This window comes from Microtus oregoni, unplaced genomic scaffold (genome assembly GCF_018167655.1).
Source record: "Microtus oregoni isolate MIOR12 unplaced genomic scaffold, Mior012 000053F_ref0000044, whole genome shotgun sequence".
Lineage (NCBI taxonomy): Eukaryota > Metazoa > Chordata > Mammalia > Rodentia > Cricetidae > Microtus > Microtus oregoni.
Genome location: NW_024543829.1, coordinates 14,063,287 through 14,089,478, shown reverse-complemented (window position 1 = coordinate 14,089,478; position 26,192 = coordinate 14,063,287). Strand labels below are relative to the sequence as shown.

At 45.6% G+C, this 26,192-nt stretch overlaps 3 protein-coding genes across 6 annotated transcripts; 2 read left to right on the top strand and 1 right to left on the bottom strand.

Moving 5' to 3' along the window:
• The first annotated feature begins 2,876 nt into the window (after window positions 1-2,876).
• Window positions 2,877-10,620, top strand: Ptpmt1 (protein tyrosine phosphatase mitochondrial 1). Its single transcript, XM_041637635.1, has 4 exons — window positions 2,877-3,380; window positions 3,473-3,553; window positions 6,761-6,952; window positions 10,100-10,620. The coding sequence occupies exons 1-4, from the start codon at window positions 3,036-3,038 to the stop codon at window positions 10,235-10,237; spliced, it is 756 nt and encodes a 251-aa protein (XP_041493569.1). The 5' UTR covers window positions 2,877-3,035; the 3' UTR covers window positions 10,238-10,620.
• Window positions 10,621-10,771: 151 nt separating this feature from the next.
• On the bottom strand, window positions 10,772-17,678 carry Kbtbd4 (kelch repeat and BTB domain containing 4). 4 transcript variants are annotated; one of them, XM_041637584.1, is made up of 4 exons: window positions 17,567-17,678; window positions 16,061-16,662; window positions 13,731-13,837; window positions 10,772-12,337 (listed from the first exon to the last, which is right to left on the bottom strand). In XM_041637584.1, exons 2-4 carry the CDS (start codon window positions 16,647-16,649, stop codon window positions 11,477-11,479), a joined length of 1,557 nt encoding a protein of 518 aa, XP_041493518.1. In that variant the 5' UTR covers window positions 16,650-16,662; window positions 17,567-17,678; the 3' UTR covers window positions 10,772-11,476. The 4 variants fall into 4 exon arrangements, with proteins under 4 accessions (XP_041493518.1, XP_041493515.1, XP_041493516.1 ...); XM_041637581.1 differs by having other exon boundaries at window positions 17,457-17,603; XM_041637582.1 differs by having other exon boundaries at window positions 17,468-17,594.
• Window positions 17,638-25,408, top strand: Ndufs3 (NADH:ubiquinone oxidoreductase core subunit S3). The gene is made up of 7 exons (XM_041637586.1): window positions 17,638-17,793; window positions 17,892-17,957; window positions 19,360-19,457; window positions 19,861-20,010; window positions 21,647-21,772; window positions 21,909-22,028; window positions 25,173-25,408. The coding sequence occupies exons 1-7, from the start codon at window positions 17,730-17,732 to the stop codon at window positions 25,338-25,340; spliced, it is 792 nt and encodes a 263-aa protein (XP_041493520.1). The 5' UTR covers window positions 17,638-17,729; the 3' UTR covers window positions 25,341-25,408.
• Window positions 25,409-26,192: the final 784 nt, after the last annotated feature.

Genomic DNA, 26,192 nt, shown 5'->3' with positions numbered 1-26,192 from the left:
GCTGTTTTCAGTACTGTAGCTCTGTAGTAGAGTTTGAAGTCAGGGATTGTGCTGCCTCCAGAAGTTCTTTTATTGCATAGGATTGTTTTGGCTATCCTGGGTTTTTTTCTTTTCCAAATGAAGTTGAGTACCGTTCTTTCAAGGTCTTTAAGGATTTTCTGGGATTTTTGGTAAGCATTGCATTGAATCCGTATTTTATTGATTTTTATTGAGCTTTACATTTACTTTTTTTTTATATATTTATTTATTATGTATACAATATTCTGTCTGTGTGTATGACTGCAGGCCAGAAGAGGGCACCAGATCTCATTACAGATGGTTGTGAGCCACCATGTGGTTGCTGGGAATTGAACTCAGGACCTCTGGAAGAGCAATCAGTGCTCTTACCCTCTGAGCCGTCTCTCCAGCCCCCTACATTTACTTTTTTTTTTTTTTTAATACAGGGTTTCTCTGTAGCTTTGGAGCCTGTCCTGGAACCAGCTCTTGCAAACCAGGCTGTACTCACAAAGATCCGCCTGTCTCTGCTTCCTGAGTGCTGGGATTAAAGGTGTGTGCCACCACTGCCCAGCCTACCTTTCTTTATAAATCTTTTTTTACCCCTTTGTTGTTGGCTGGGTGGCTAGTCCCTGGCGTCATCCTTGCCTTCTCTTTTTTTCTTGCTTCTTTTCTCTCTCATTTGCTCCATAACCTAGATTTCTCCTATTTATTCTCTCGGTCTGCCAGCCCCATCTATTCTTTTTCCTGCCTAGCTACTGATTGTTCAGCTTTTTATTAGATTAATTAGGTGTTTTAGACAGGCAAAGCACACAGCTTCACAGAGTTAAATAATGGCAACATCAAGGAGTGCAAAGAGGGGTGGAGAGATGCTCAGGTGATGAGAGCATTGGCTGCTCTTCCAGAGGACCTGAGTTCAATTCCCAACACCCACATGGCAGCTCACAACTGTCTGTAATTACATCTCCAGGAGTTCTGACACTTTTACATGGACATACATGCAGGCAAAAACACCAATGCACATAAAAAAATAAGATAATTTAAAAATTTTTCTCCCTCTTTTTGAGGGAGTAAGTCTCACTATGCCATCCAGACTGGTGATATTTATTTACATATTTATTTATATTTTCATTTTATATGTATGGATAACTTGTGAGCCAAGTGCCCTTGTAGTCCAGAGGAGGAGCTTGGGTCCCCTGGAACTGGAGTAACATATGGTGAAGAGCCACTGTATGGGTGCTGGGAGTCAAATCCAGGTCCTCTGGAAGAGCGCATGCTCTTAACCACTGAGCCACCTCTCTGGCTCCAAGGATGCTTGTCTTTAATTTTTGGACTCAAGGGATCCTCTTGCCTCAGCTTCCTAAATATCTGGAACTACAGGCATATGTGTGCCTGGTTTATAGTTATGTTAGAATTATATATTATTTTCTTTTGTGTGTGTGTCTGTGTGTGTTTACAAGACAGGGTTTCACTCTGCCGTTCTGGCTGGCTTGAAACTCACTAGTTAGACCCAGCTGGCCTCAAATTCACAGAGAGGGCCACTTATCTCTGCCTCCCAGGTGTGGGGGCCAGCCATGATAAACTAAGTATGGAAAGGTCACACAAAGGAAGTTCTTTACTTCCAACCATTATCACCTGCCACAGTAGAACTCAGCCATCTATCGATAAATTTAATAAGAGGCCTGAGTCTCAGTAGTTTACCCTGAAGCAGGGTTGCAGGAAGAACCACAAGCAGAGATTACCCGACCTCCACCCAAGAACGGACCATTCAAAGGAAATGCCTAACATTCCAACTGCTGTAGACAGGACCACCTGCCAGCACACATTCACCAGGACACCCCTAGACAAATGTCAGCTAATCAGAGGCCCTGAACCTCAGAAACCTCTCACCCCCACCTTTACTAATATAAAAACCCAATTCTAATTGAGCTCGGGGCTCTCCGGTTAGTCCAATACGTTGGACATGCAGAGAGACCGAGTTTGCAAACTTGATTAAAATAAAAGCTCTTTGTTTTTACATATGGGACTCCGTCTCCTTGTTGGCTTTTGCGGGGACTTTGCGGATTTGGGCATAACATTAAAAGCATGTGCCACTATGATAGGCTTTAATATTTTTTTAAATATTTATTTATTTATTATGTATACAATATTCTGTCTGTGTGTATGTCTGCAGATCATAAGAGGGCACCAGACCTCATTACTGATGGTTGTGAGCCACCATGTGGTTGCCAGGAATTGAACTCAGGATCTTTGTAAGAGCAGGCAATGCCCTTAACCACTGAGCCATCTCTCCAGCCCTAATATTTTTCTTCTATTGAAAAACATTGAATTCAGAAAAAAAGACAATAGGGATATGAAGAAATTTATTTTTCTTAATAGTTAATATATATTTTTCATACTACGTATACTCTGGTTTGGTCAGATTGGGTGGGGGATTAGGAAGTGGAAATTAATGTTAAGAAGAAGGAGAGTCGGGGCTGGAGAGAAGGCTCAGCAGTTAAGAGCACAGGCTGCTCTTCCAGAGGACCCAGGGTTCAATTCCCAGCACCCACAGGGCAGCTCACAGCTGTCTGTGATTTCAGTTCCACGGCAAAACACCAATGCACATAAAATAAAAAGAAATAAATTAGAAGGAAGAGCCTGAGTGGTGGCAATGCCACTAATCCCGGTACTGGGGTAGCAGAGGAAGGAGCATCTCTTTGTTGCGTTTTTTTGGGCCAGTATGCTCTACATAGCCAGGACAAGGCACTTAGGGCTACACAGTGTAACATGTTCTCAAAAAAGAAAGAGAAAGGAAAAGACTACACCGTAGGTTATCACGCAGGTTCCCTATCAACTGTTGCTCACCCCAGAACGGGTTCTTCCAGGGCCCCCTATGGCTTAGAGAAGCCTCTCTGCCTATCCTCCTCCTTGAGGAGGTGTGCACCCGGGGTCGCGCCGTCTCCCCCCCACCCCAGGTCAGGGGTGGCAGAGAGGACCCTCCGCCCTACGCAGGGTCACAGTCCCTACCCCACCCCCTGCGGCGCCTCTCCTCCGGAGCCATGGTGCCTGTCCCGGGAGCCGGGTGGCCTGGCCGGGACCGCGGGGACCCAGCTTCCGAGGGTCGGGAGGAGCCGGGCAGCCCGCAGTTCTCGTCCTCCGAGTCCTCGCGGTGGCTGGCCGCGAGCCCGGGGGCGGGCGCCTCGCCGCTGCGCTTGGCGGGGTGGGGCGGGATGGCGGCGTCCGCGTGGCTGGAGGCCGGCCTGGCCCGGGTGCTCTTCTACCCGACGCTGCTCTACACGGTGTTCCGCGGGAGGGTGAGCGGCCCGGCCCACCGCGACTGGTACCACCGCATCGACCGCACGGTGCTGCTGGGCGCGCTGCCGCTGCGGAGCATGACGCACCGGGTGAGGGAGGCCGCCGGGCCGGGCAGGGAGCGGGCCCCGGGCCTCGGCGGGCGCCCCGGGGCCCTCGCTGAGCCCCCTCTTTGCTTCGGCAGCTGGTGGTGGACGAGGACGTGCGCGGGGTGATCACCATGAACGAGGAGTACGAGACTAGATTCCTGTGCAACACCTCGAAGGTGAGGACCGGGGCCCCGCCGGCCTGGCGCAGGACTCGGGCCTGTGAAAGCTGGAGACGTTAGACGAGGAGGGACGCTGCGGGTAACTGTGTCTCCCAGACGAGTGTCGGGGACCTCGTCGCCCTTTCAAGCATTGAGTATGCGCATCAAGTTCATGGCTGCTGGTGGAAAGCAGCCGAAGTTGATAGGCTAGAACGAAGTCGAGCCTGGAGCTCTGGCGACTCAGGTGACTGAGGCAGTGTCTTTTGAGCCCAGGAGTTCAAAAGGGCCCCGGGCACTGTCTGAAAAAGGAGAGTGGAGCGACCTAACTCGGTGGGGGCGGCTCACTGCTGGAATTCCAGCTCTCTAGGCAAGAGGACAGATCGCTGGAAGTTACAGGCCAACGTCGTCTCTGTAACGAGTTCGTTGCCACACAGATCACAAGGAAGCGCTTCAAAATCGGGACCAGGGGTGCAATTCTTTATGCATAAAATTGTACACGTATATGTTAGTTTTATTTTGTTGTTTGTTTTTTTTTTTTTTGGTTTTTCGAGACAGGGTTTCTCTGTGGTTTTGGAGCCTCTCCTGGAACTAGCTCTTGTAGACCAGGCTGGTCTCGAACTCACAGAGATCCGCCTGCCTCTGCCTCCCGAGTGCTGGGATTAAAGGCGTGCGCCACCACCGCCCGGCTTTGTTGTTTGTTTTGAGACAGGGTCTTAAGTCTATAATGAACTTTATCTGATTATCCTGCCTCCACTTCCCAAGTACTGAGATTACAGGCATGTGCTGATACACCCAGCTTGTATTTGTAATTTTGGTTACTAACGTCAGTAACTAAAATTGTGTTTTATATGCCTTTCATTCATTCTCATTCAACACTTACTTAAGCACCAAGTATGAATTCGGCAATGTGTTAGCTTTGGAGATGTAGGCCTACTAAGAAAAGCACCTCCTTAAGAGGGAGTGTGACTTAGCTGGTGGTGGTGCACACCTTTAATTCCAACACTGGAGGCAGAGGCAAGGGGATCTTTGGGTTCGAAGCCAGCCTGGTCTACAGAGTGAGTTCCAGGGCATCCAGGGCAACACAGAGAAACCCTGTCTCTAAAAAACAGAAAAAAAAAAAGCGATGTGATTCATACCTGTGATATTAGCACTCTATACGGGTGGCAGGATCAAGAACTCGAGTTCAACGTGGGCTACATGAGCCTATGCCGGAAAAAATTACACAAATAAGAAAAGCACACCCCCAGGCACAGTGGCACACATTTAATCCCAGCACTTGGGGGACAGAGGCAGATGGATTCCTGAGTTTGAGGCCAGCCTTTCTATGAAGTGGATTACAGGACAGCCAGGGCTACGCAGAGAAACCCTGTGTCCAAAACCAAAACAAACAAAAAAACTTTAAACCGGGCAGTGGTGATACACGCCTTTAATCCCAGCACTTGGGAGGCAAAGGCAGGCGGATCTTTGTGAGTTCGAGACCAGCCTGGGCTACAAGATGGCTTCCAGGATGGGCTCTGAAGCTACAGAGAAACCCTGTCTCAAAAACAAAATAAAACAAAGAAACTTTTTTTTTTTTTTTTTAAAAAGGAGGACTCTTTATTATATATACTATGTCAATGAGTTATCATTGGAAAACTGCAGGGCAGGCTGGGGATAGATTTCAGCTGTTAAATGTCTGCCCAGTTTAAAATACAGACCAGGTATAGTGGTACCCAGGGGCAAGCCTATAATCCCATCACAGGAGGAAGAAGCAAGAGGGTCACCTGGGCCACATATGAGTTTGAGACTAACCTAGACTAGATGAGACCCTCTCTGGAAAAGAAAAAAAGGGGGGGGGGACACAAAAAAGCATGTCACTGTTCCTTGAATTTCCCCAAGTACCCTCACAAGATTTCAAGGGATCATTAGCTATAGGAATTTTCACTAATGTGGTCAGGTGTATAAAGCAGGGGTCCCTGAAGTTACACAGACAATTCGTGGTCTCTCAGTGTGAGGCATTGTCGCTTGTAAGAGCTTTTCCCTCCCACTAGCCTAGAGATAGAAATGTCCAAGGCAGCGGTGTCATTTTAACATGTCTAAGAGTCCTCTGGCAGCCCTGCTAAATAACAATTTCCCATCTCCAGCCCCAGATATTGTGACTCAGGACTCTGAGAGCAGGAGTCTGAGGATTTAACAGCTCTGAAAGTGGTTCTGGTTTGATTGATGTACAAGCAGAAATGTACTTTCAGGTTTTGTTACTCTGATTGCTGGAATTAACTGGCCTTCGTGCACTCAAGTCGCAGGGACTAAAAGTAGCGAGAAGCTAGGTGCACACCTGTCGTGTCAGCGCTCGGCAAGTGGAGGCAGGAGCACCAGCTCACTGGCATCTTTGACTACTTAGCGAGAATTGAAATCCAACCACCAAAACAAAGAACTTAGTAAGTAGCTAGAGTGTATTTGAAGTCTTAAACCAAAACTACACTTATCTAATGTGGCAAAGGCTTTGTTTCATCTCTCTAGTTACTTAATAATATCACACAAAGGCAGGTAGGTGTCTTTTGTTTGTTTTTATGGGGTGAAGGGAGAGCGAGCCTGACCTCCACCTCAGCATCTCCTCCTGCTCTAGTAATCCTAGAGGTGGGACTTTAGGCATAAGTCACCATTCCTGTCTAAAATGTGGTTTTAATTATAAGATAACCCTATTTTTTTTACTATGTACCCCTCAAAAATGATAAAAAGTTTTATGCACTTACGGCAAAATACAGTATCCTTGCCTACAATGGGGTCACTGTGTAGGGCCCAAATGAGGCTAAACACAGCTTAATAACATTATTTGAAGTGGTGTTGGGAATCTCGGGGTTCCATTTGCCGGGTACTACACCACTGAACTACATCCTCTGCCCCGTAATTTCTGCAGCTGAATTTTTTGTTTTGTTTTTTTGTTTTTTCGAGACAGAGTTTCTCTATACAGCTCTGACTGTTCAGTAACTCACTCTGTAGTCTAAGCTCTGTAACTCAAATTCAGAGATCACCTGCCTCTTCCTCCTGAGTGCTGAGACTAAAGGTGTGTGCCACTACTGCCAGCCAAAAGTAGGCTCTTTTCAAGGCATTTCTGTTTTAGGAAAGAGTCACACTGTAGTAAACACTGGAACTTGCTTGCTTTTTTGTTGCTCGGGGACCCCTCTCCAAACCTTTCACCTCACACCTCTTTGATTTCCCTTTCTGTGCTGGTGGAGCTGGTTTTAGGAATGGAAGCAAGCAGGAGTTGAGCAGCTACGGCTCAGCACAGTCGACATGACTGGGGTCCCCACGCTGGCCAATCTCCACAGAGGAGTCCAGTTCGTTCTCAAGTACCAGTCACTGGGCCAGTGTGTCTACGTGCATTGTAAGGCTGGGCGATCCAGAAGTGCCACAATGGTGGCAGCGTACCTCATTCAGGTAGGAGAAGGGTCCCTTGCGTGGTTCAGTATAGCATGCTTTACTGGCAGGTCTTACCGCAGAGAACTGTTACCTGTTTCCAGGAAGGTAGTGTGGCATCAGGCCGAACACCCAAGCTTTCTGCTTGCTTCTGGCTTTGCCCTTACTAATTGGGATAGATAAACGTGGATTTTCCTCTCTGATGCTGTTTCCTTTGCTTAAATGTGATAGGAAACTGAGAAATGAGAAGGTGTGTCGAAGTGCTTGCCTACAGCAGGCCTAAAAAAAAAAAATGAATTTTAAAGAATGTTCAACCCGCTGGGAAGTGGCACAAGCCTTTAATCCCAGCACTGGCAGAGGCAGGCCAGTGAGTTCAAGGACAGCCTGGTCTACAAAACAAGTTCCAGGACAGGCCCCAAAGCTACAGAGAAACCCCATCTTGAAAAAACAAAACAAGCAAACAAACAAAAGTTTTCAACACAGCAAAAGACTGGAAAGTTACTTTTTGTTTGTTTGAGATCACATGAGATAATATCTTGTTATGAGCCCTGACTGACTGTGAGTTCACTGTGGAGTTCAGGCTGGTGCCTATGCAAATGAAGCTTGCAACAATCTTCCTGCCTCAGCCTCCTGAGTGCCAGGATTACAGGCCCGCACCCTACCTGATCCAAACATTTGCTTTAAATTGGCAGGGGGCTACCTCAACCCTTGCTTTAAATAGCACATCAGGGGGCTAGTTCAATTGGTAGAGACCAGAGTGCAGGAGGCCATGTTGATCCCTAACACTGCATAAAACCGAGTGTGGTGACCCACACCTGTAATCCCAGCACTGGGAGATGAGGCAGAAGGATGAACTTGAATGACATCCTCAGCTACAGGGCTGTTATAAACAGCAGGTCTGAAAACCTAGTGTTACATACACTAGTGCTTCTAGCTCTGGTATTTCAGGGTAGAGCCCTGAACATTAGTGTTTGTTGTTTAATATTTACTTAGTGTGTACACAACTTTGCTCAGTAGTAGAATGCCTGCCCAGCATGTGTGAGACCCCGACTTTATTCCATGATACTGGAAAAAAGTTGTTGATTGGCAGTCAGGATGCTTTAAAAATATTTAGAGCCAAATGTTTTATAGTCCTTTATCATTCCCTGCCATCTTTCCCTTTCCAGCTTGACCCATTTTTGCATTAGTCTGGTTCTTGCATAGTACTTCCAGTCAAGTGGGTAGTTTTAAGAAATCCAATCATTAGCATAACCCTGTTAATGTGGACTATATGCCCACATTATGATTAAACTACACCTTTCATTATAACCATATAAAGATTCTGCTGGAAGCTGGGTGGCAGAGGATCTCTGTAAGTCGAAGGCCACACTACTCTCTGTAGCATGAGTTCTAGGTCAACCCGGCACATAATGAGACTGTCTCAAAAACGACCGGTGATCTCAGGAGGTTATTTGGGTCCAGAGGAGAACTGACCCACCAGGCTAGAACTGTTTTAATCCTGTTGAGTTCTAAATCAGTGTGTAACCTTACAATAAAAAGGTAACCCTCCTAAATTGAAGAAGTACTCATTTTTTTAGTTATGGTGAATTTCAGAAAAACATCTGCCATGTGGTTTTAGAAATTCATATTTGCGTGTCTTTGTGTCAGTCTCATGTAGTCTAGGCTACCTCAGTCAGTTATGACAGTGAGGATGTCCTCGGACTTCCGTCCTGTCTCCCCTCCCAGTCACGTTCCATTGAGGCTTGAGTCCAGTGTTCCATTCGGACTTGCTGACCATCTCGCCACCGAGCTCCATCCCCAGCCTACTTCTAGATATTCTTATTTAGATTGCAGGTCAATAAGGACACAGCAGACCTAAGAAATCTGGGATATCCGCTTCATGGGTTCACCTTTTTTTCACTATTTGACAGAGTAAAAATGAACAGGGTTGTAGGATTGGCTGACTGAAGTAGAAGTGCTCTCATGGAGCATGTCCTCTCGTCTCTGACCTCACAGTCTGGCGCTCCTGTGCTCATGGGATCCTCCAGCATTCCATACCCAGCAAAGGAACTTTTTTCTTTTCTTTTTTTTAAGTCCTAGACATTAAACCCAAGATATTTAAGCATGTTAACCGAATGCTCTATCATTAAGCTATATCCCTGGTTCTCTTTTACTAAAACATGGTTTCACTAAGTCATCTGGGGTAGCTTAGAACTCTTAGACAAGCTTGGAAGTGGTCCTCCTGCCTTAACCTCCTGGGTAACTGGGCTTATAGGCCTGCACTTCTCAGCCTAGCTGGAGCATAGTTTTCAAAGCCATTTAATATGGAGTCTTCATTTACTTGAAGAAAAAAAATTTTTTTTTAAAGATTTATTTATTAAGTATACAATGTACTGCTGGCAAGGAAGGCACCAGATCTCATTACAGATGGTTGTGAGCCACCATGTGGTTGCTGGGAATTGAACTCGGGACCTCTGGAAGAGCAGCCAGTGTTCTTACCCTCTGAGCCATCTCTCCAGCCCCCAAGAAAAAATTTTTAATTTTTTTTTTTTTTGATACAGGGTTTCTCAGTGTAACAGTCCTAGCTGTACTGGAACTCACTTTGTTCCAGGCTGGCCTTGAACTCAGAGAGATCCACCTGCCTCTACCTCTCAAGTAGTGAGATTAAAGGTGTGTGCTACCACCGCCCAGCTGGAAAAACATTACATATTGATTTTTTTTTAAATATTTTTTATGGTTTATTTAACTTTATTTTATGTGCATTGGTGTGAAGGTGTCAGATCCCCTGCAACTGGATCTTCAGACAGTTGTGAGCTGCCATGTGGGTGTTGGGAATTGAACCCGGGTCCTCTGGAAGAGCAGTCAGTGCTCTTAACCACTGAGCCATTTCTCCCTCTCCCTACATATTGATTTTATTTCTATATGCAAGTGTGTGTGGTCGTGCTATTCCATAGAAGTCACATGGAGGTCAGAGGACAACTTGCAGGAGTTAGTTCTCATTTTACCATGGTAATTCCTGGAACCAAACTCTGGTTATGGTTGTCAGGCTTGGCAGCAAGTATTTTTACCCAGTGAGCTACCTTGCTAGCCCAAGTCTTCTTAAAAATTAATTCTAAGAGTCCTTCAGTACCTGCTCATAGGCCAACACCGTTATACCTGCCCCTTTCTTTCTCGTTTGCTCACCTTCAGGTGCACAACTGGAGCCCAGAGGAAGCTATAGAAGCTATCGCCAAAATCCGGTCACACATCTCCATCAGACCTAACCAGCTGCAAATTCTCAAAGAGTTTCACAAGGAGATCGCTGCAAGGGCAGCCAAGAATAACTGACAGCATCGCTCATGCTGGCGTATCAAGAATATGAAGGCTGTGGATCACTAAGAACTTGGCTCTTCCCAAGTCAAAGGTGTAAAGGACAACACCCCACTATGCTGAGTAATAGATAATGTGCCTCCTTTGCCTTCCTTCCTGAAATAACACTGTTGGATGGCTACAGAGAACAAGATTGTCTGGCTAAATCTTATTTTCTTCAACAGGGTCAAGGAAATAGTAATTTTAACAGAAATCTATTGTGTATCTGATAATTTGTGTAATGACACCATAACAAAGACGTATGCTAGAAAAGGAAAGAATAAATACTCAGATCTGTTCTTTGTTACTGTCAGGATCCCAATTTCAGTTGTATAACTTTGCAAAATGCTTGCCCAGCATGTCCTAGCACTTATAAAAGTAAAAATAATCCTAATTTCCCTGACCCTGTGGGTCTCCCCTCTAAATGATGTATGGGGTGCAGGCAAGACCACTGACTCAGGAATGTCCGAGTGCAGAATCAGTTCCCTTCAGGAGTCAACACAGACACACACAGCACTTCAAAAACTTTTATTTGTATGAACAGTTCCTAACTCTTGAGTTAGCTTAGAGTTTTTAAAAGACCAGAGATAGCTATATTTGAGTCTGGAAAACAGTTTCTGCTATTAATCAGAAATAACTGTTTCTACTTTCTGGCTTATATCTGTTTGTATAAGCCAAAATCAAACCGAAGTTTCCTTCCTGACAGATAAGAAAACATTAGAAGTAGTGTCCTGAATTCTAGTGTTGCTTCTTGCTGGTGAAGTACATTTTTAGCTTAATCCACTGTCCTCTCCAAATCCTGAAAGAAAACTCTCAATACTTAATTCTTTGTGGAAAGTGACAGCTAGTCACTTTGATGGCTGTAGACAAACAGGAACAGGCCTCTTTCTTCCTGCATGGGAACCAAGGTGCTTCTATTAACACTGATCTGGTAAGGGGACGTTGTGCCTAAGTCTGAAAAAAGGCTGACTCTAAGCAGTCTGAAGTGAGGCACGGGATCACAGGGGATCATGGCAGAGTTGAAGCAACCATCTGAACAGCTGTAGTGTGAAAAGCCCTAAACAGAGCCCTACATGAGCCTGGGGATGGGCTGAGGCGCTGCCTTCCTCATCTATACCCACACTAACACATTACTCTGAACTGGGGGATTTCAGACTTGACGGGGGATGCGCAGAAGAGGGGAGGGCAAAGGAGTCAGCTGTTCCTCCCATTACTGTCTCAGGCCAACACAAACTGCAAATTGGTAAGCAGCACCTTAATGCCTCTTGTGACAGTTACAGCTGAAGTAGCAGGGTCCAGCTTATAGGTGTTGGCATCTCCCTTCTTATATCGATCCCTGAAGACGTAGATGCTTCCGTTACAGCTAGCAATCTTCCAGAGGGATGGGGCAGAGCTCCAGGCCTCAGGAAGACAGAGCCTGGTGAAACTGTCTAGAAGGGGATTATAGCACACCAGAGAGTCCCCCTCCGCTACAATGAACACCAGATCTTTATGTACAGCTGCATGCATGCGGCCCGCAAAGGGCAGTACATAGGGCTTCACGTGGCACTTGTCAGTCTCTGTGTCAAAGCACTGGATAAGTCGGGAAGGTTTGGTAAAGAAGTCTAGATCATTCTCCTCGCCCCCTAGTAAGTAGATGATTCCATTGAGGTTGGCACCAGCAGCCCCAGATACAGCCACCTCTAACTGGGTTGTTTCTGTCCACACATTATCACCTACCCGATAGTAGATGACTGCGTTGGAGAGGGTATCCTGAAGTGTCTTGCCACCCAGTGAATATATGGCATCTTTCCCAGGCACGGATACCAAGGTATGCTGGAGGCGGTCCCGGGGCAAAGGAGCACACCACTCCCAGTCAATGGTGGCATTGTTGCATTTCCACATGCGCCGTGGGATGGACCCTCCCACTACATACAAGTCTCCACCGTGCTTGCAGGCTGCAGTGATTTGGTGGCACAAGCTGTTTTGGCCACTTACACTGATGGAGTCATCTTCTGCACAGTGCAAGGACACGGCCAACGAATGGGTACGAGATGACTCTTTCCCGATAAGGTAAATGTGCACATTCTCCCCAATTTCCTGTTGGCAGAATTAAAATCCCGACATCAGCTCAGACAGGTACTGCCTCACACTCACATCCTGCTCCAGCCTCCTCTCTAGTTAGCAGTAACCATCCCAACTTTTTCTAATTACTTTCTTCTAAGCATTTTATGCAGGGGCAGAGAATCTGTTTTGGTTATCCCTGCAATTCAGTTTATTTACATATTTATTCAAATAAGATCTTGGTATGTAGCCCAAAGTGCTCATTCTTAGATCCTCCTGCTTTAGCCTTCAAGGGGATCACAGGTATGAACCACATCCACTCTTACTGCTTTTTTGTTTTTCAGTGTTGGGAATTAAACCCAGGATTTTATAATATAAGGCAAGCATCCTAGAAACTGAATTATATCCCTGCTTTTTATTATTACTATTATTATTAATGTTATACTTTTTTCTTTTTTTTCCCCAAGACAGAGTTTCCTTAGCTTTGGCTGTCCCGGAACTAGCTCTGTAGACCATGCTGGCCTTACTCAGAGATCTGCATGACTCTGCCTCCCAAGTGCTGGTATTAAGGGTTTGTCCTACTGCCGTGCAAACTGAGACAGGATCTTATACAGGCTACCAACTATGTAGCTGAAGCTGATCCTCCTGCCTTCATGTCCACCTCCCACCTGTTGAGCCAGCACATCTAGCTAGAACTGTTAACTCAATAAAGAAAACAGATCTTGAAGATAGAATCAAACCAGGCAGTGGTGGCACATGGCTTTAATCCTAGCACTCAGGAAGCAGAAGTTCGAGGTCAGTCTGGTCTACAAAATGAGTTCCAGAACAGATAGGAATGTTAACACCAAGAAACCTTGTCTCTAAAACAAAAAGAAGATAGCATTAGAGAAGACAGTAAAGGCTCTGTGAGTTTCAAAGCTCATAGACTGTTATCTTCTAGGGTCAGAAAATACATCCGACCTGTTTACTTCAAGACGGTGACCAATCAGTAGCTATCAAAAGAGGCTAGATCAGTGGCTTGGAAGATGGCTTAGGTGGGTAAGGGTACTTGCTGTACAAGCGTGAGGATCTGAGTTTGATCCTTGTGGCCTATGTAATAGAAGGAGAGAACAGACTTTTTTTTTTTTTTTTTTTTTTTGAGACAGGGTTTCTCTGTGGCTTTGGAGCCTGTCCTGGAACTAGCTCTGTAGACCAGGCTGGTCTCGAACTCAGAGATCTGCCTGCCTCTGCCTCCCAAGTGCTGGGATTATAAAGGCGTGTGCCACCATCGCCCAGTGAACTGACTTCTTTAAATTGTCCTCTGACCCCCACACATACACCAAGAGATACACATTCTCCCTGCCAAAAAGAACAAAGACAAAAAATGGCCACTGAGGGCTGGAGTGTACAGAAATTATGGCACTCCCAATCCTTAAGAAATGCGCCTCACCTTCAAGCTGCTCCTGAGTGACTCCGCAAAAGCCTCTCTTTCTTCTTTATTGAAATTGATCCAGGCTTCTATTGCCTCTGTTGGGTTCTGGGAGCACGGAACCCCATCTGCGAAAGCCAAAGGAAAAGCGGGTCAATGACAATATTACTGGGTTTCATTTTATTTTTATAATTTTATGTGTATTGGTGTTTTGTCTATATGTGTTATGGTATCAGAAGCCCTGGAACTGGAGTTACAGACAGTTGTGAGCTGCCACGTGGGTGCTGGAAATTGAACTTGGGTTCTCCAGAACAGCAGCCAGTGCTCTTAATTGCTGAGCCATCTGTCCAGCTCATGTTTTTGTGGTTTTTTTTTTCTTTTTGTGTGTGTGTTTTTGTTTTTTATTTTTCTAGACAGGGTCTCGAAAAACAAAAATAATTTTTTTTTTACATGGATGAATGCTTTGCCTGCACATGTCTGTGCACCACATGAGGTTTGTGTTCATGACCATCAGAAGATGGCATCAGATGCCCTGAAACTGGAGTTACTGATAGTTGTAAGCCACCATGTGGATTCTGAGAATTGAATCCTGGTCCTCTAAGAGTAAGAAGTGCAAGGGCAACAAGCACTCTTAACTGCTGAGCCATCCATCCAGCCTCACCAATAACAATCCTAACGGGCTCTCAAGAGGAACCACAGCCGGTAGTCATGCATGCCTCCACGCAGCTCCCTCTTAAATCACACACACAGGCTTATGAATACCTGGACTTAGCTTGGCTTCTTTCTTGCCAGCGTTTCTTAACCTACCTTTTGCCTCCGGGCATTTCTCTATTTCTGTATACTTTCTTTACTTCTTTCTCCATGGCTTGCTGAATAGTTGGTTGGCTGGTCCCTGATGTCTTCCTCTCCTTGTTCTCTTGCTCCTCCTTCTCCTAGGTTCTCCTTGTATTGATACTCTTGCCTGCCAGCCCTGCCTATCCTTGCTTCTGCTTTGCTACTGGCTGTTCAGCTCTTCATTAAGACCATCAGGTGTTTTAGACATGCACAGTAACACAGCTTCACAGAGTTAAACAAATGCAGCGTAACAAAAATCATACACCTGAAAATAATATTCCCCAACATAGGTCCCAATGAGGGCAATCCCCTCATAAAAGGGGGGAGGGGAGCAGTATCATAGCAAAGCCAGCAAGTGACAGTCAGATCAGGTTTGGTGGTATTCAGGACTAGGTATGAGAGGTCAAGAAGTGTCAGGAGTGGGTCTTCTGTCTAGAGTTAGCCTGGGGGTCCAGGGTCACTGCAAGGGCAGATAAGCTGAGCTGGGTCTCCGGGGGGCTGTGCAGTGGTCGGGCGTGGGGTGCTTGGCTTGGATGCAGGTGCAGGGGGATTAATAACCTGGTTGGGGCCTATCACAGCTCTGAGGGGTGATTGTATTCTGTGGATGGTGAAAGTCAATTCCAGATCATGGTCCCTACGGTAGAGCAGTAAACCCCAAGCCTTACTGGCGGTCCAGTCAGCCTTCTTGCCTGCCTCCAGCAGTTGTCCAGGGGTGACTGGGGAACAACCACAGGTGACTGACTCGGCTGCTCTCATGCCCCCTGCCCACTGAACAGTGACGAGCGTGTGTGTGTGTTTGTGTGGACCAGTTAATCCACTGGGTGGACTCACATTCCCTGACACAATAGGCATCTTTCCAGCCCCCCCACCCCCGCATTTGTTTTGTTGAGCCCTGGAGTGGGAGTGAGCACAGCAAACATAGAACCCAAGGGATCTGGTGGCCCCACACCCCGCTAGGGAGTTGCACCATACCCAGGGAAAGGTTCCTGATCCTGAACCCAATTCCAACCACCAACTAATGAAAAGAAAAAGAAGACTGAGCATGCTTCCTGTCTGTGCTCATAGTACCTCAGACCACGTACTAATGGACTGGTATCTAAAAGGCTATTGGCTGAATGAAGTCCCACAACAAATCTTAGCACTTGGGAAGTGGAGGCAGAGAGATCTCTGTGAGTTCAAGGCCAGCCTAGTCTACAAAGCGAGTTAAAGGACAGCTATGGCTATGCAAATAGACCCTGTCTCAAAAAAAAATTAAAAAAAAGACTTGAGCCACTTTATTAGACCACCATTATTATATGTATTTTTTTATGGATGTATCCAATTACATATATATGAAATTAACTTGAAATTGCCCCACCACTAACATTCTGCAGTGCTGTGATCAAACCTAGGGACTCAAGTTCACCAGGGAAATGCTCTATGAGTCAGTCACATAAACTTGGGAGTTCTGAGCCAGACTACCCACTGAAAAATCACTCTTGCATAGCTGGGTATGATAAGCCTCTCCATGAACTTACCTGAGATGATATCAGTGAGCAAATGGTGAGGCAAGTGGAGAAACTCCTCTGTGCTCTGTAGCTGGGCCAGGTGGGTCTTGGCACAGTGCTTGGCAGCAGTGTAGAGCTCAGGATCACTGTGCCTGTCTGCAAGCCACATCACCTGAAGGCAGTTTCCCACTTGTACTGTGCGTGCCAAAAACCGAGAACATTCCTCAAAGAGAGATGTCAGCTGATACATGTCTGACACCTCATACATTTCCTGCAGCTCATCAGCTCGAAGTTTCACGGTCCCATGGTATATATAATCAACCAGGAGCTGGAAAACAGACTCACTGACATCTTGTAGCACAATCACCCGGTTGTGAGCCTCCTTCAGGTTAGAAGTGAACATGGATCGGAAGAAGCAGCTCTGAGCTGACAGGACCAGCCGGTGGAGCTGAAACTCTCGGCCTTCCACTGAAATGGTGACATCAGCAAAGAGCTCCTCCTCTAAACACAGTTTCATAATTCCCTGAGCCACTCGGCCTGAGTGAGATCGGTCTTTGAAAGTATAGTTCACAAAGTAGTTTTCATCCATGGACGCTCCCGGCTCCTCTGGCGACTCCATGGCAGCCAACTATCTGCAAAGCAATACTGCCCTAAGTATCCGAGTAATCCACAGACATTGTCCATGAACTCAACTGTTCAACTCAAGACAGGAGAAGGGGAAACAGGAGCAAGGCGGGTCTAGCCTGGCCTTATTCCTGGTACTGCCAACATGATCTATGACATTCCTTCACCCAAATTTTCCTGCAGTGGGGCCGCTCCTCCAATGAAATCGATTAAAGTTCTATCTCTACTGTTTTTCCTTGATGGAAAATCAGATATTCCTGATAATGATGTAACAAAAGACTTGGGACTTTGGTCAATTGGTGAAAGAGAAGAGGAGGAAGCCTATTTTAAAAGATTTTCTAACCAAATAGTTTGGATATATAAACTATTGAGACTCAGAGGAAGCATGATTAAGCAAAAGACGAAGAAGAACAACAACAACAACAACTAAATAAAGCAAGACATCCAGAGTTCTGGTGGTTAGACTCTCTCCTTGCGTGGACATAAGACTGCAGACCCTCCGATATGAGGCCTGGGCCTGGACATCATTACTTCCATCTTTATTCTTTTCTGAGCTGCCAATTCCGTACTTACCCACTCGCCCCAGTGAGTTCCTAAATAAGCTCCAGAGAGCCCAGCCGTCTCCCCGGCCGGGGGCACAAGTAAGTCCATAACCCTGTGCAATCGACCGCGCCACCTAGAATCGCCTAGGAAACGGTCTCCAAGGAAACCGTCGTCTTCCCCGTCCCCCCCCCCCCCCCATCAAAAGCTCGAGAGCGGGGGAGCAGCGTGGAACTTAGAACCCAGAATGCCCACCCTTTACCTTTCTCTCACCCGTCCGATTCTTTGCTGCTGCTTCTCTTCGGCCTCTGCTGTACCGAGCTAGAGCCACGTACACCTCCACGGGTTTCCCCACCTGCGGGTCTTTCTTACCTGCGTTACCTCCTTTCATGCCAGTGCCCAGATCCGGAACCTCTGCTTCCCGCCCCGCGTCTGCCCGGAAGAATATTCAGTGCACATTTCCACTTCCGGTCCGTGCCCTTGGTGATCCGTGGCCTGTGTGTTCTTGGGCTTATTTTGTTTCCATCGTAGGAATATGGCGGCTGCCGCAGCCAGGGTCTGGTGGCGTGGGCTCGGAGGGGTCGCTTCCGTAGCCAGGGGTGAGCAAGGGGGACAGCTGAGACAGCGGCAGAGGCGCGCCTAACACGGAGACCTCTCGGGTCTCACCCGCCTTTGTGCCTTTTATGTCTCTGTGCAGGGACTGGGCGACCCTCAGTGCTGTTGCAGCGGGTGAGGAGGGAGAGCGCGGCGTCTGATACGCGCCGTAAGTATGTGCGGATAGCGCTTGTCTCACCAACGTTAGCAGGGGTTTTCATTGTTCTGTCAAATATTCTCCTTGCTCTGGAATGCCTTCCCTCCTGGGAAATCTCTGCTTGTCCTTGGAGATTGCTATGGTCTCCACCTTGCTGTTAGAATTGAGCACTTCCTGTGCCCTAGATATTTGTTTCCTTCTCATCTTGATTGTCCTTTGCCCGTTTTCATGACTGTTTTTCTCCGATTAAATTGTCAGCTCTTTGAGGGCAGGTAACAAAATTTTTGAGACCCGACCCGAAGTCCATAAATAATAGTAGCTCACATCAATCTTGTACTTACTGGGCACCTTAAGGCTTTGCGCCTTATAGTGAATCATTTCCTTTGGACTTCATAACAGCCTTGTGAGATGCATAGTATTTTACTGTTCATACTATAGATCAGTCCAGATAATTAAAATTTTTCAGTCACAGATCTAGTGAACGACAAAACAAGTCTTTGGAAAGATACTTAATCATTAATTCTTTGTCTGTGATGTGTGTGTGCTCAAGTAATTTAGTGATCATGTGAATTTTATGTTCAGTCAACAGAATCACGATTTCTGGACATTGATTTTCTTGTAGATACACAAAGGAACTGGGAGCAGTGTGTGGGCAATGTGAAAATCTTTCCTGGGTTCTTCAGCCCTGAAATTTTTTGATTAAGAACTTGGTATAAGCAGGTGCCAATGAGAGAAAGAGAAACAGAAGTCTGAATCCCATCCTTAAAGAGTTCTGAGTCTGATAGACAGGCTGACATTGTTGCTTCTTGTCAAGTACAAGAAATCTGAGGAACAGCTGTGAAACAGTGTAGAAAGAAAGACCCCACTACATAACAAGAGTCTCTGTGTACTGTGAAAGAGAAGTGCTGTTTCCCCCTAAGTGGTTTTTGTTTTTTTGAGACAGGGTTTATCTGTAGCTTTGGAGCCTGTCCTGGAGCTAGCTCTTGTGGACCAGGCCAGCCTCAAACTCACAGAGATACGCCTGCCTCTGTCTCCTGAGTGTTGGGATTAAAGGCGGGTGCTGCCACTACTGGGCTCCCCTAAATTTTGATCACTTCCTAATTCCTGGAAGGTACTTTGCACCTGTGCCTTTAAGATTCTTTTCGGGAGGGCATGGCTCAGCAGTATTTAAGGGCACTGGTTGCTCATCCAGAGGACCCAAATTCCCAGCACCAACATGTCAGTTCACAACCATTTATAACTCTAGTCTCAGGGGTTCTGACATTCTTCTGTCCTCTTTGAGCAACAGGCACTCGTGTGCATAGATATATATGCAGGCAAAACACCAAAACAAAAGTAAATACTTTTTTTAAGTCCAAGAGACTTGAGGCAGGACCGGTTGTTACCTTTTTCTTTTATACTTTTTTCTTTCCAGCCACTGTCAGACCACGGACTGATGTGACCCACAAACAGCTCTCAGCATTTGGAGAGTATGTGGCTGAAATCCTACCCAAGTATGTCCAACAAGTTCAGGTAATACTCATTGTCTTTGGGTCTGGGTTAAGAATCCACCCCATTGTTTATTTCTTCACCTTAAACTAGTGGTTCTCAACCTGGGGGTTGTGACCCTCCCCCCCTCAGAAAACACAGATATTTACATTATGATTCATAACAGTAGCAAATATTACAGTGATGAAGTAGCAATGAAAATAAATTTATGGTTGGGGGTCACCACAACATGAGGAGGGTCTCTCAGCATTAAGAAGGCTGAAAATCTTCCAGGACAGCCAAGGATACACAACAAAATCCTATCTCAAAGAACCCCCCCCAAAAAAACAAAACAAAACAAAAAGTTGAAAACCACTGCCTTCAAACAGTGACTCCTGCAGAAGCTAGCGACATTTCTGCTGTCTACAGCACCTTTCCATGTCTACAGGTGACCTGCTTTGATGAGTTAGAAGTCTGCATCCATCCTGATGGGGTCATCCCAGTGCTGACCTTCCTCAAGGACCACACCAATGCACAATTCAAATCTTTGGCTGACATGACAGCAGTAGATGTCCCAACTCGGAAGAACCGTTTTGAGGTCAGTTAAATGTGAGGTTTGGGGCCAGGATAGCTATAGCTCAGTTGGCAGAGTACTTTCCAAGCATACACATGACGCAGTTTGCTCCCCAGCACTGCTTAAAAAATACGCGTACTGGTAGACCTTGAGTCCTAGCACTTGGGGAAGTGAGGGTGGGAGGGTCACAAGTTCAAGGCAATCTACTGCTGCACAGGGAGTTCAAGGAAAACTAGGGCAATATGAGATGAGATGCTAACTGAAAAACAGAAGAAGAGGTTTGGGAGCTAAAGGTAAGAAAGGACATAGATGATTTCCTGAGTGACAGCTTCTTTGGTCACCAGAGCCTCTGTAGTTTCAGTGTCAGGCTGAGTCACACAGATCATAGCAGAATTTTTGTCTGTTTTTGTTGGCTTCCTTTTTTTTTTTTTTAATTAATTTATTTATTAAGTATACAATATTCTGTCTGCATATATGCCTGCAGGCCAGAAGAGGGCACCAGATCTCATTACAGATGGTTGTGAGCCACCATGTGGTTGCTGGGAATTGAACTCAGGACCTTCAGAAGAGCAGGCAATGCTCTTAACCGCTGAGCCATCTCGCCAGCCCCTTCCTTCCTTCTTTTATTTTAACTTTTTTTTCTGTTGTTTTGAGACGGGGTCTAACTATGTTAGCCTGGGAACTTTTCAGCTTAGATGATCTTTATATATCTGCTCACTAAATAGTCACAATGCTTGGCTCTGCTTGATTTGTTTTCCTTCCTTCCTTCCTTCCTTCCTTCCTTCCTTCCTTCCTTTTTTTGTAGCTATGGAACCAGTCCTATAATCCTTGAACTCTCTCCGAAGATCAGGTTGGCCTTGAACTCACAGAGATCTGTCTGCCTCTGCCTTCTTAGTGCACCACCCACACCCAGCTCTGCTTGATTTTTTAAAAATTAAGTTTATGCTGGATATGGTGGCACATTCACACAGCTCTTGGGAGGCAGAGGCAGGCAGATCCCTGTGAGTTTGAAGCCAGTCTAGTAATACAGGTTCCAGGACTCAAAAAAATCTACATATTTAATGTTATACACACATGGTGGGGCATTGAACCTACAGGCTTATACTTGCTAGTCAAGCACTCTACCATTGAGCTATATCCACACTGGGGATTTGGTTATATGGTTCAAGAGGATCTTTTGTGACTGGCTTTGGACTTTTTTCTGTTAGCTAGTAAAGTTATAAGATCATACAATATTAAAATAGGAGAGGCATACCTTTAATCCTAGCACTTGGGAGGCAGAGGCAGGTGGATCTCTCTGAGTTCTAGGCCAGGCTAGATTACAAAATGAGTTCTAGGACAGCCAGGGCTACATAGACAAACCTATTTTGAAAAACCAAAACTAAACAAACAATAAAGACTGATGCTGCCGGGCGGTGGTGGCGCACGCCTTTAATCCCAGCACTTGGGAGGCAGAGGCAGGTGGATCTCTGTGAGTTCGAGACCAGCCTGGTCTACAAAAGCTAGTTCCAGGACAGGCTCCAAAACCACAGAGAAACCCTGTCTCGAAAAACCAAAAAAAAAAAAAAAAAAAAAAAAAAAAAAAAAAAATAAAGACTGATGCTCTCACCCAGACCTCATCCTATAGCTACCTCGTTCCTCTAGTTTTTTCTCTCTCTAGGTTGTGTATAACCTGCTGTCTCTGCGCTTCAACTCTCGGATCCGTGTGAAGACCTATGCAGATGAGCTGACACCCATTGAGTCCATAGTCTCTGTGCACAAGGCAGCCAACTGGTATGAGAGGGAGGTGAGTTATTGGTTGTAGTGGGCCCTGCCTCTGGGCCAGAAGCACAGCAATTGTTTGTAATCATGGGGTGTGGCGCAGCGCAGCTCCTTGGCGCTTGGCCCTAATGGACAGATTGCCGAGAGCTGTTCTTTCCTAGGTCTGGGACATGTTTGGAGTTTTCTTTGTTAACCACCCTGATCTAAGAAGAATCCTGACAGACTATGGCTTCGAGGGACATCCTTTCCGGAAGGACTTTCCCCTCTCTGGCTATGTTGAGGTAGAAACCTTAAAACTGGGGTAGCAGTCATGGAGCATGGTGGGAATATGATATGATCTGTAGATTATGATGGTTTAAGAGCCTGTACTGCAATCCTAGTTTTATTTTTGTAATGTGAGGCAAGTTATTTGATTTTGCCATGGGACTGTTGTCTTTTCCTTTCCTTTTTTTTTTCTTTTTTCTTTCTTTCTTTTTTTTTTTTTTTTGGTTCTTTTCAAGACAGGGTTTCTCTGTAGCTTTGGAGCCTGTCCTGGAACTAGCTCTTGTAGACCAGGCTGGCCTCAAACTCATGGAGATGGAGATCTGCCTGCCTCTGCCTCCCGAGTGCTGGGATTAAAGGTGTGCACCACCACCACCACCCGGCTGAGACAGTTTTCTCATCTGCATAATGGAAAAATAAGAATTTAAATAGGTAGTGGCATTAAGTGACATAAAGCCTTGTATATTGCAAGTGTTAAAGCTGTTATCGTAATGATTTTTTCCTTTCTTTTTGAGACAGCGTTTCTCTGTGTAACCACCCTGGCTGTCCTGGAGATCAGGCTGACCTTAAAATTACAGCACTGGGATTAAAGACATACGCTACCACTACCCAGTGGTATTTTATTTTTTAAGATTTATTTTTATGCCAGACGGTGGTGCACACCTTTAATCCCAGCACTTGGGAGGCAGAGGCAGGGGGATCTCTGTGAGTTCTAGGACTCCCTGGTCTCCAGAGTAAGTTCCAGGACAATCAAGGCTACACAGAGAGCCCCGTCTTTAAAAAAAAAAAAAAAAAGAAAGAAAGGAAGGAAGAAAGAAAAAGAAAGAAAGAAGAAATTATATTTATGAGTATGAGTGTTTTGTCTGTATGTATGTATATGTGTGTCTGGTGCATGTGGAAGCCAGAAGAGGATATGCCACATCCCCTGAAACTGGAGTTACAGGTGGTTATAATTCACCATGCCAGTGCTACGAATCAAACCTGAGTCTTCTGGAAGAATAGCCAGTGCTCTTTTTTTTTTTTTTTTTTTTTGATTTTCGAGACAGGGTTTCTCTGTAGTTTTTGGTGCCTGTCCTGGAACTAGCTCTTGTAGACCAGGCTGGCCTTGATAGCCAGTGCTTTTAATGGCTAGACAATATCTCCAGTCCCTTATTGTTGTTTTTTTGTTTGTTTGTTTTTGTTTTGTTTTTTGTTTGAGACAGGGATTTCTCTGTCCCGTCTCTATCTTCAGGCCTGTCTATCCTAAACAACTCTGTAGACCAGGCTATCCTTGAACTCACAGAGATCTGCCTGCCTAAGCCACCCGAGTGCTAGGATTAAAGGCTGCGCCACCACCGCCTGGCTTGCATTTTTTAAAGGAAAACAACAAAGGTTTTGTTTATTTATTGGTTGTTTTCTTGGGGGGTTGGAGGACAGCTGCAAACAGAGTTTTATTGATCAAGGCAACCTTAAAGATAGATAGATAGGTTCTGTTCCTAACCTCTATCAGTAAAGAATTGTAGACATGAAATTTTCAGCCCTCAAGCACACCACAGTCGGGTGGTGGTCCATGTTTTTAATTCCAGCACTTGTGAGTTCACAGCCAGCCTGGTCTACAAGAGGGAGTTGGGACAGTCATGGCAACAAAAAGAAACCCTGTCTCAAAAAAAAAGAAAAACCGGGGCTGGAGAGTTAGCTCAGTGGTTAAGAGCACTGCCTGCTGTTCCAAAGGTCCTGAGTTCAATTCCCAGCAACCACATGGTGGCTCACAACCATCTATAATGAGATCTGGTGCCCTCTTCTGGCCTGAAGAACAATGTATATCTAATGAATAAATAAATCTTTAAAAAAAAAAAAGAAAAACCTTACTGAGGGTCTGGTATACTAGTATATTCTTATAATTTCAATACTAGGGAAGCTGAGGCAGGAGGATTGTATTAAGGCCAGCTTGGGCATGGCAAGAGCCTATTAAATGGGTGGGGAACTGGAAGATAGCTTAGTAGTCAGTAAAGTGCTTTCTGCACAAGCATGAGGACCTGAATTTGGATCCCTAACATCCATGTAAAAAGGATGGATGTAAACCAGGCATGGTGGTACATGCCTTTAATCCCAGGATCAGGAGGCTGAGGCAGGTAGATCTCTCGAGTTCCAGACTAGCCTTTAATTCCAGCACTAAGAGGCAGAAACAAGCAAATCTCTGAGATGAAGACCAACCTGGTTTACAGAATGAGTTCCAGGACAGCCAAGGCTACATAGAGAAACCCTGATCTCAAAAACCAAAAATAATATAACAACATGTATGTGTAACCTGGAGCTTATTAGTCAGCCAGCCTAGTCTAGTCATTGAGCTCTAAAAAGTAAGTATAAGGCCAAGGAGATGGCTCACTGGGTCATGCACTTAAAAGAAGACCTCAGTTTTAATCCACAGAACCCAAGTAAAGTAGGGCATAGTAACTCACATATGTAATCCCAAGTGTTCCTGCAGCGAGGTGGGCAGTGGAGACAGGAGAATCCCAGGAAGTTCATGTGCTAGCCAGCCTGTACTATAGCCACAAACATCAGCACATGTAACACACATTATACAAACATGAAGCATACACATTAAATAAATAATGTGGAAAATGACCAAGAAAGATACTTGATGTTGACCTCTGATCTCCAAATATGCACATATTCAAGTGAACATGTAATGTACATTGTACACACATGAAAAGAAAGGATGGCCACTGAGGAGGGATCATAATTTCAGGCATGTTATTTATTAGCACACATGAATTTTGTTTTGTTTTCTTGAGACAAGGTTTCTCTGTAGCTTTGGGGCCTGTCCTGGAACTAACTCTGTTAGTTCCTTGAACTCACTGAGATCCGCCTGCCTCTGCCTCCCAGATGCTGGGATTAAAGGCGTGCGCCGCCACCCCCATTGCTATTACCTTTTAAGGTGTGTGTTTGGGAGAGCAGTAAGTCTGCTAGCAGATAGTTCAGAGCTTCAGATGTGAAGTGGCAGCATGTGAAAAGTAAGGCCATTTTGAAATCCCACACGTTCATTTACTGCACTGTGACCACATGGGTAATATGCGTGGAAGTGACTGACAACTGTAGCGAGTACTGAACAGAAGTCAAGGGGAGAGGGAAGGGGACATACAAAATGGCTCCTCGGTCATTAGTTCTAACTTTTGCTCCTACAGCTACGTTATGACGATGAAGTGAAGCGGGTAGTAGCTGAACCAGTGGAGTTAGCACAAGAATTCCGCAAGTTTGACCTGAACAGTCCCTGGGAGGCTTTCCCTGCCTATCGTCAGCCCCCTGAGAGTCTCAAGCTTGAAGCTGGAGACAAGAAGCCTGAAGCCAAGTAGCTTGAAAAGCTGGATCCCAGAAGAATGCCTCATCTATGGTTGTCTGTGTAAATAAACTCCTAAGGTTATTCATTGGCTGGCTTTTTGAGAAAGGGTTTCTCTGTGTAGCTCTACTGGAACTCCCTCTGTAGCCCAGGCTGGCTTTGAACTCAGATCTGCTTGCCTCTGCCTCCTAAATGCCAGGATTAAAAGAGTGCACCACCGCCACTGCTTCTGGGTATTTTAAAAACATTTATTTAGTGGGGGTGGCAGCATATGTGACGGTCAGAGGATGATTGGCAGGAGTGGTTCTCCCACCATTGAGTTCTGGGAATTACACTCAGATCATCCAGCTTGGCAGCAAATGCTCTTTCTGCTGAGCTACTCCCCCAGTCCCTCATGATCTTTTTTTTTTTTTTTTAAATATTTATTTATCATGTATACAATATTCTGTCTGTGTGTATGCCTGCAGGCCAGAAGAGGGCACCAGACCTCATTACAGATGGTTGTGAGCCACCATGTGGTTGCCAGGAATTGAACTCAGGACCTTTGTAAGAGCAGACAGTGCTCTTAACCAGTGAGCCATCTCTCCAGCCCTCCCTCATGATCTTTAATGGGTAGAAATGGCACTGACTCAGGAGAGGGGTGCAGGGGTTGGAGGTGTTCCCTCCAAATTGGTCTATTTAATGGAGCTGTATGCTATAGCAGTAGACACTGTGATCTGTAGGCTTCTGGAGCTGTAATTCAGTTTTCACAGTCCTTAGGGTTTAGAATAGGTGTGGCATGGTCTTTAGTGACAACTGAGGGCCTTGAAACTACTGAAGAAAGTCCTTATCTCAGCAGACTGTGTGGGAGCAGCTGATAGATCCAGGG

Excerpts from the sequence above, each read along its gene's own strand:
- Ndufs3 (XM_041637586.1), top strand. The coding sequence starts at position 17,730 with ATGGCGGCTGCCGCAGCCAGGGTCTGGTGGCGTGGGCTCGGAGGGGTC. Across the intron at positions 17,794-17,891 it reads GGTCGCTTCCGTAGCCAGGG|GGACTGGGCGACCCTCAGTG; the intron begins GTGAGCAAGGGG and ends GTCTCTGTGCAG. Across the intron at positions 19,458-19,860 it reads AGTATGTCCAACAAGTTCAG|GTGACCTGCTTTGATGAGTT; the intron begins GTAATACTCATT and ends CCATGTCTACAG.
- Kbtbd4 (XM_041637584.1), bottom strand. The coding sequence starts at position 16,649 with ATGGAGTCGCCAGAGGAGCCGGGAGCGTCCATGGATGAAAACTACTTT. Across the intron at positions 13,838-16,060 it reads GCTCACTGATATCATCTCAG|ATGGGGTTCCGTGCTCCCAG; the intron begins GTAAGTTCATGG and ends TGGCTTTCGCAG. Across the intron at positions 12,338-13,730 it reads CACTCAGGAGCAGCTTGAAG|GAAATTGGGGAGAATGTGCA; the intron begins GTGAGGCGCATT and ends TTCTGCCAACAG.
- Ptpmt1 (XM_041637635.1), top strand. The coding sequence starts at position 3,036 with ATGGTGCCTGTCCCGGGAGCCGGGTGGCCTGGCCGGGACCGCGGGGAC. Across the intron at positions 3,554-6,760 it reads TCCTGTGCAACACCTCGAAG|GAATGGAAGCAAGCAGGAGT; the intron begins GTGAGGACCGGG and ends AGCTGGTTTTAG. Across the intron at positions 6,953-10,099 it reads TGGCAGCGTACCTCATTCAG|GTGCACAACTGGAGCCCAGA; the intron begins GTAGGAGAAGGG and ends GCTCACCTTCAG.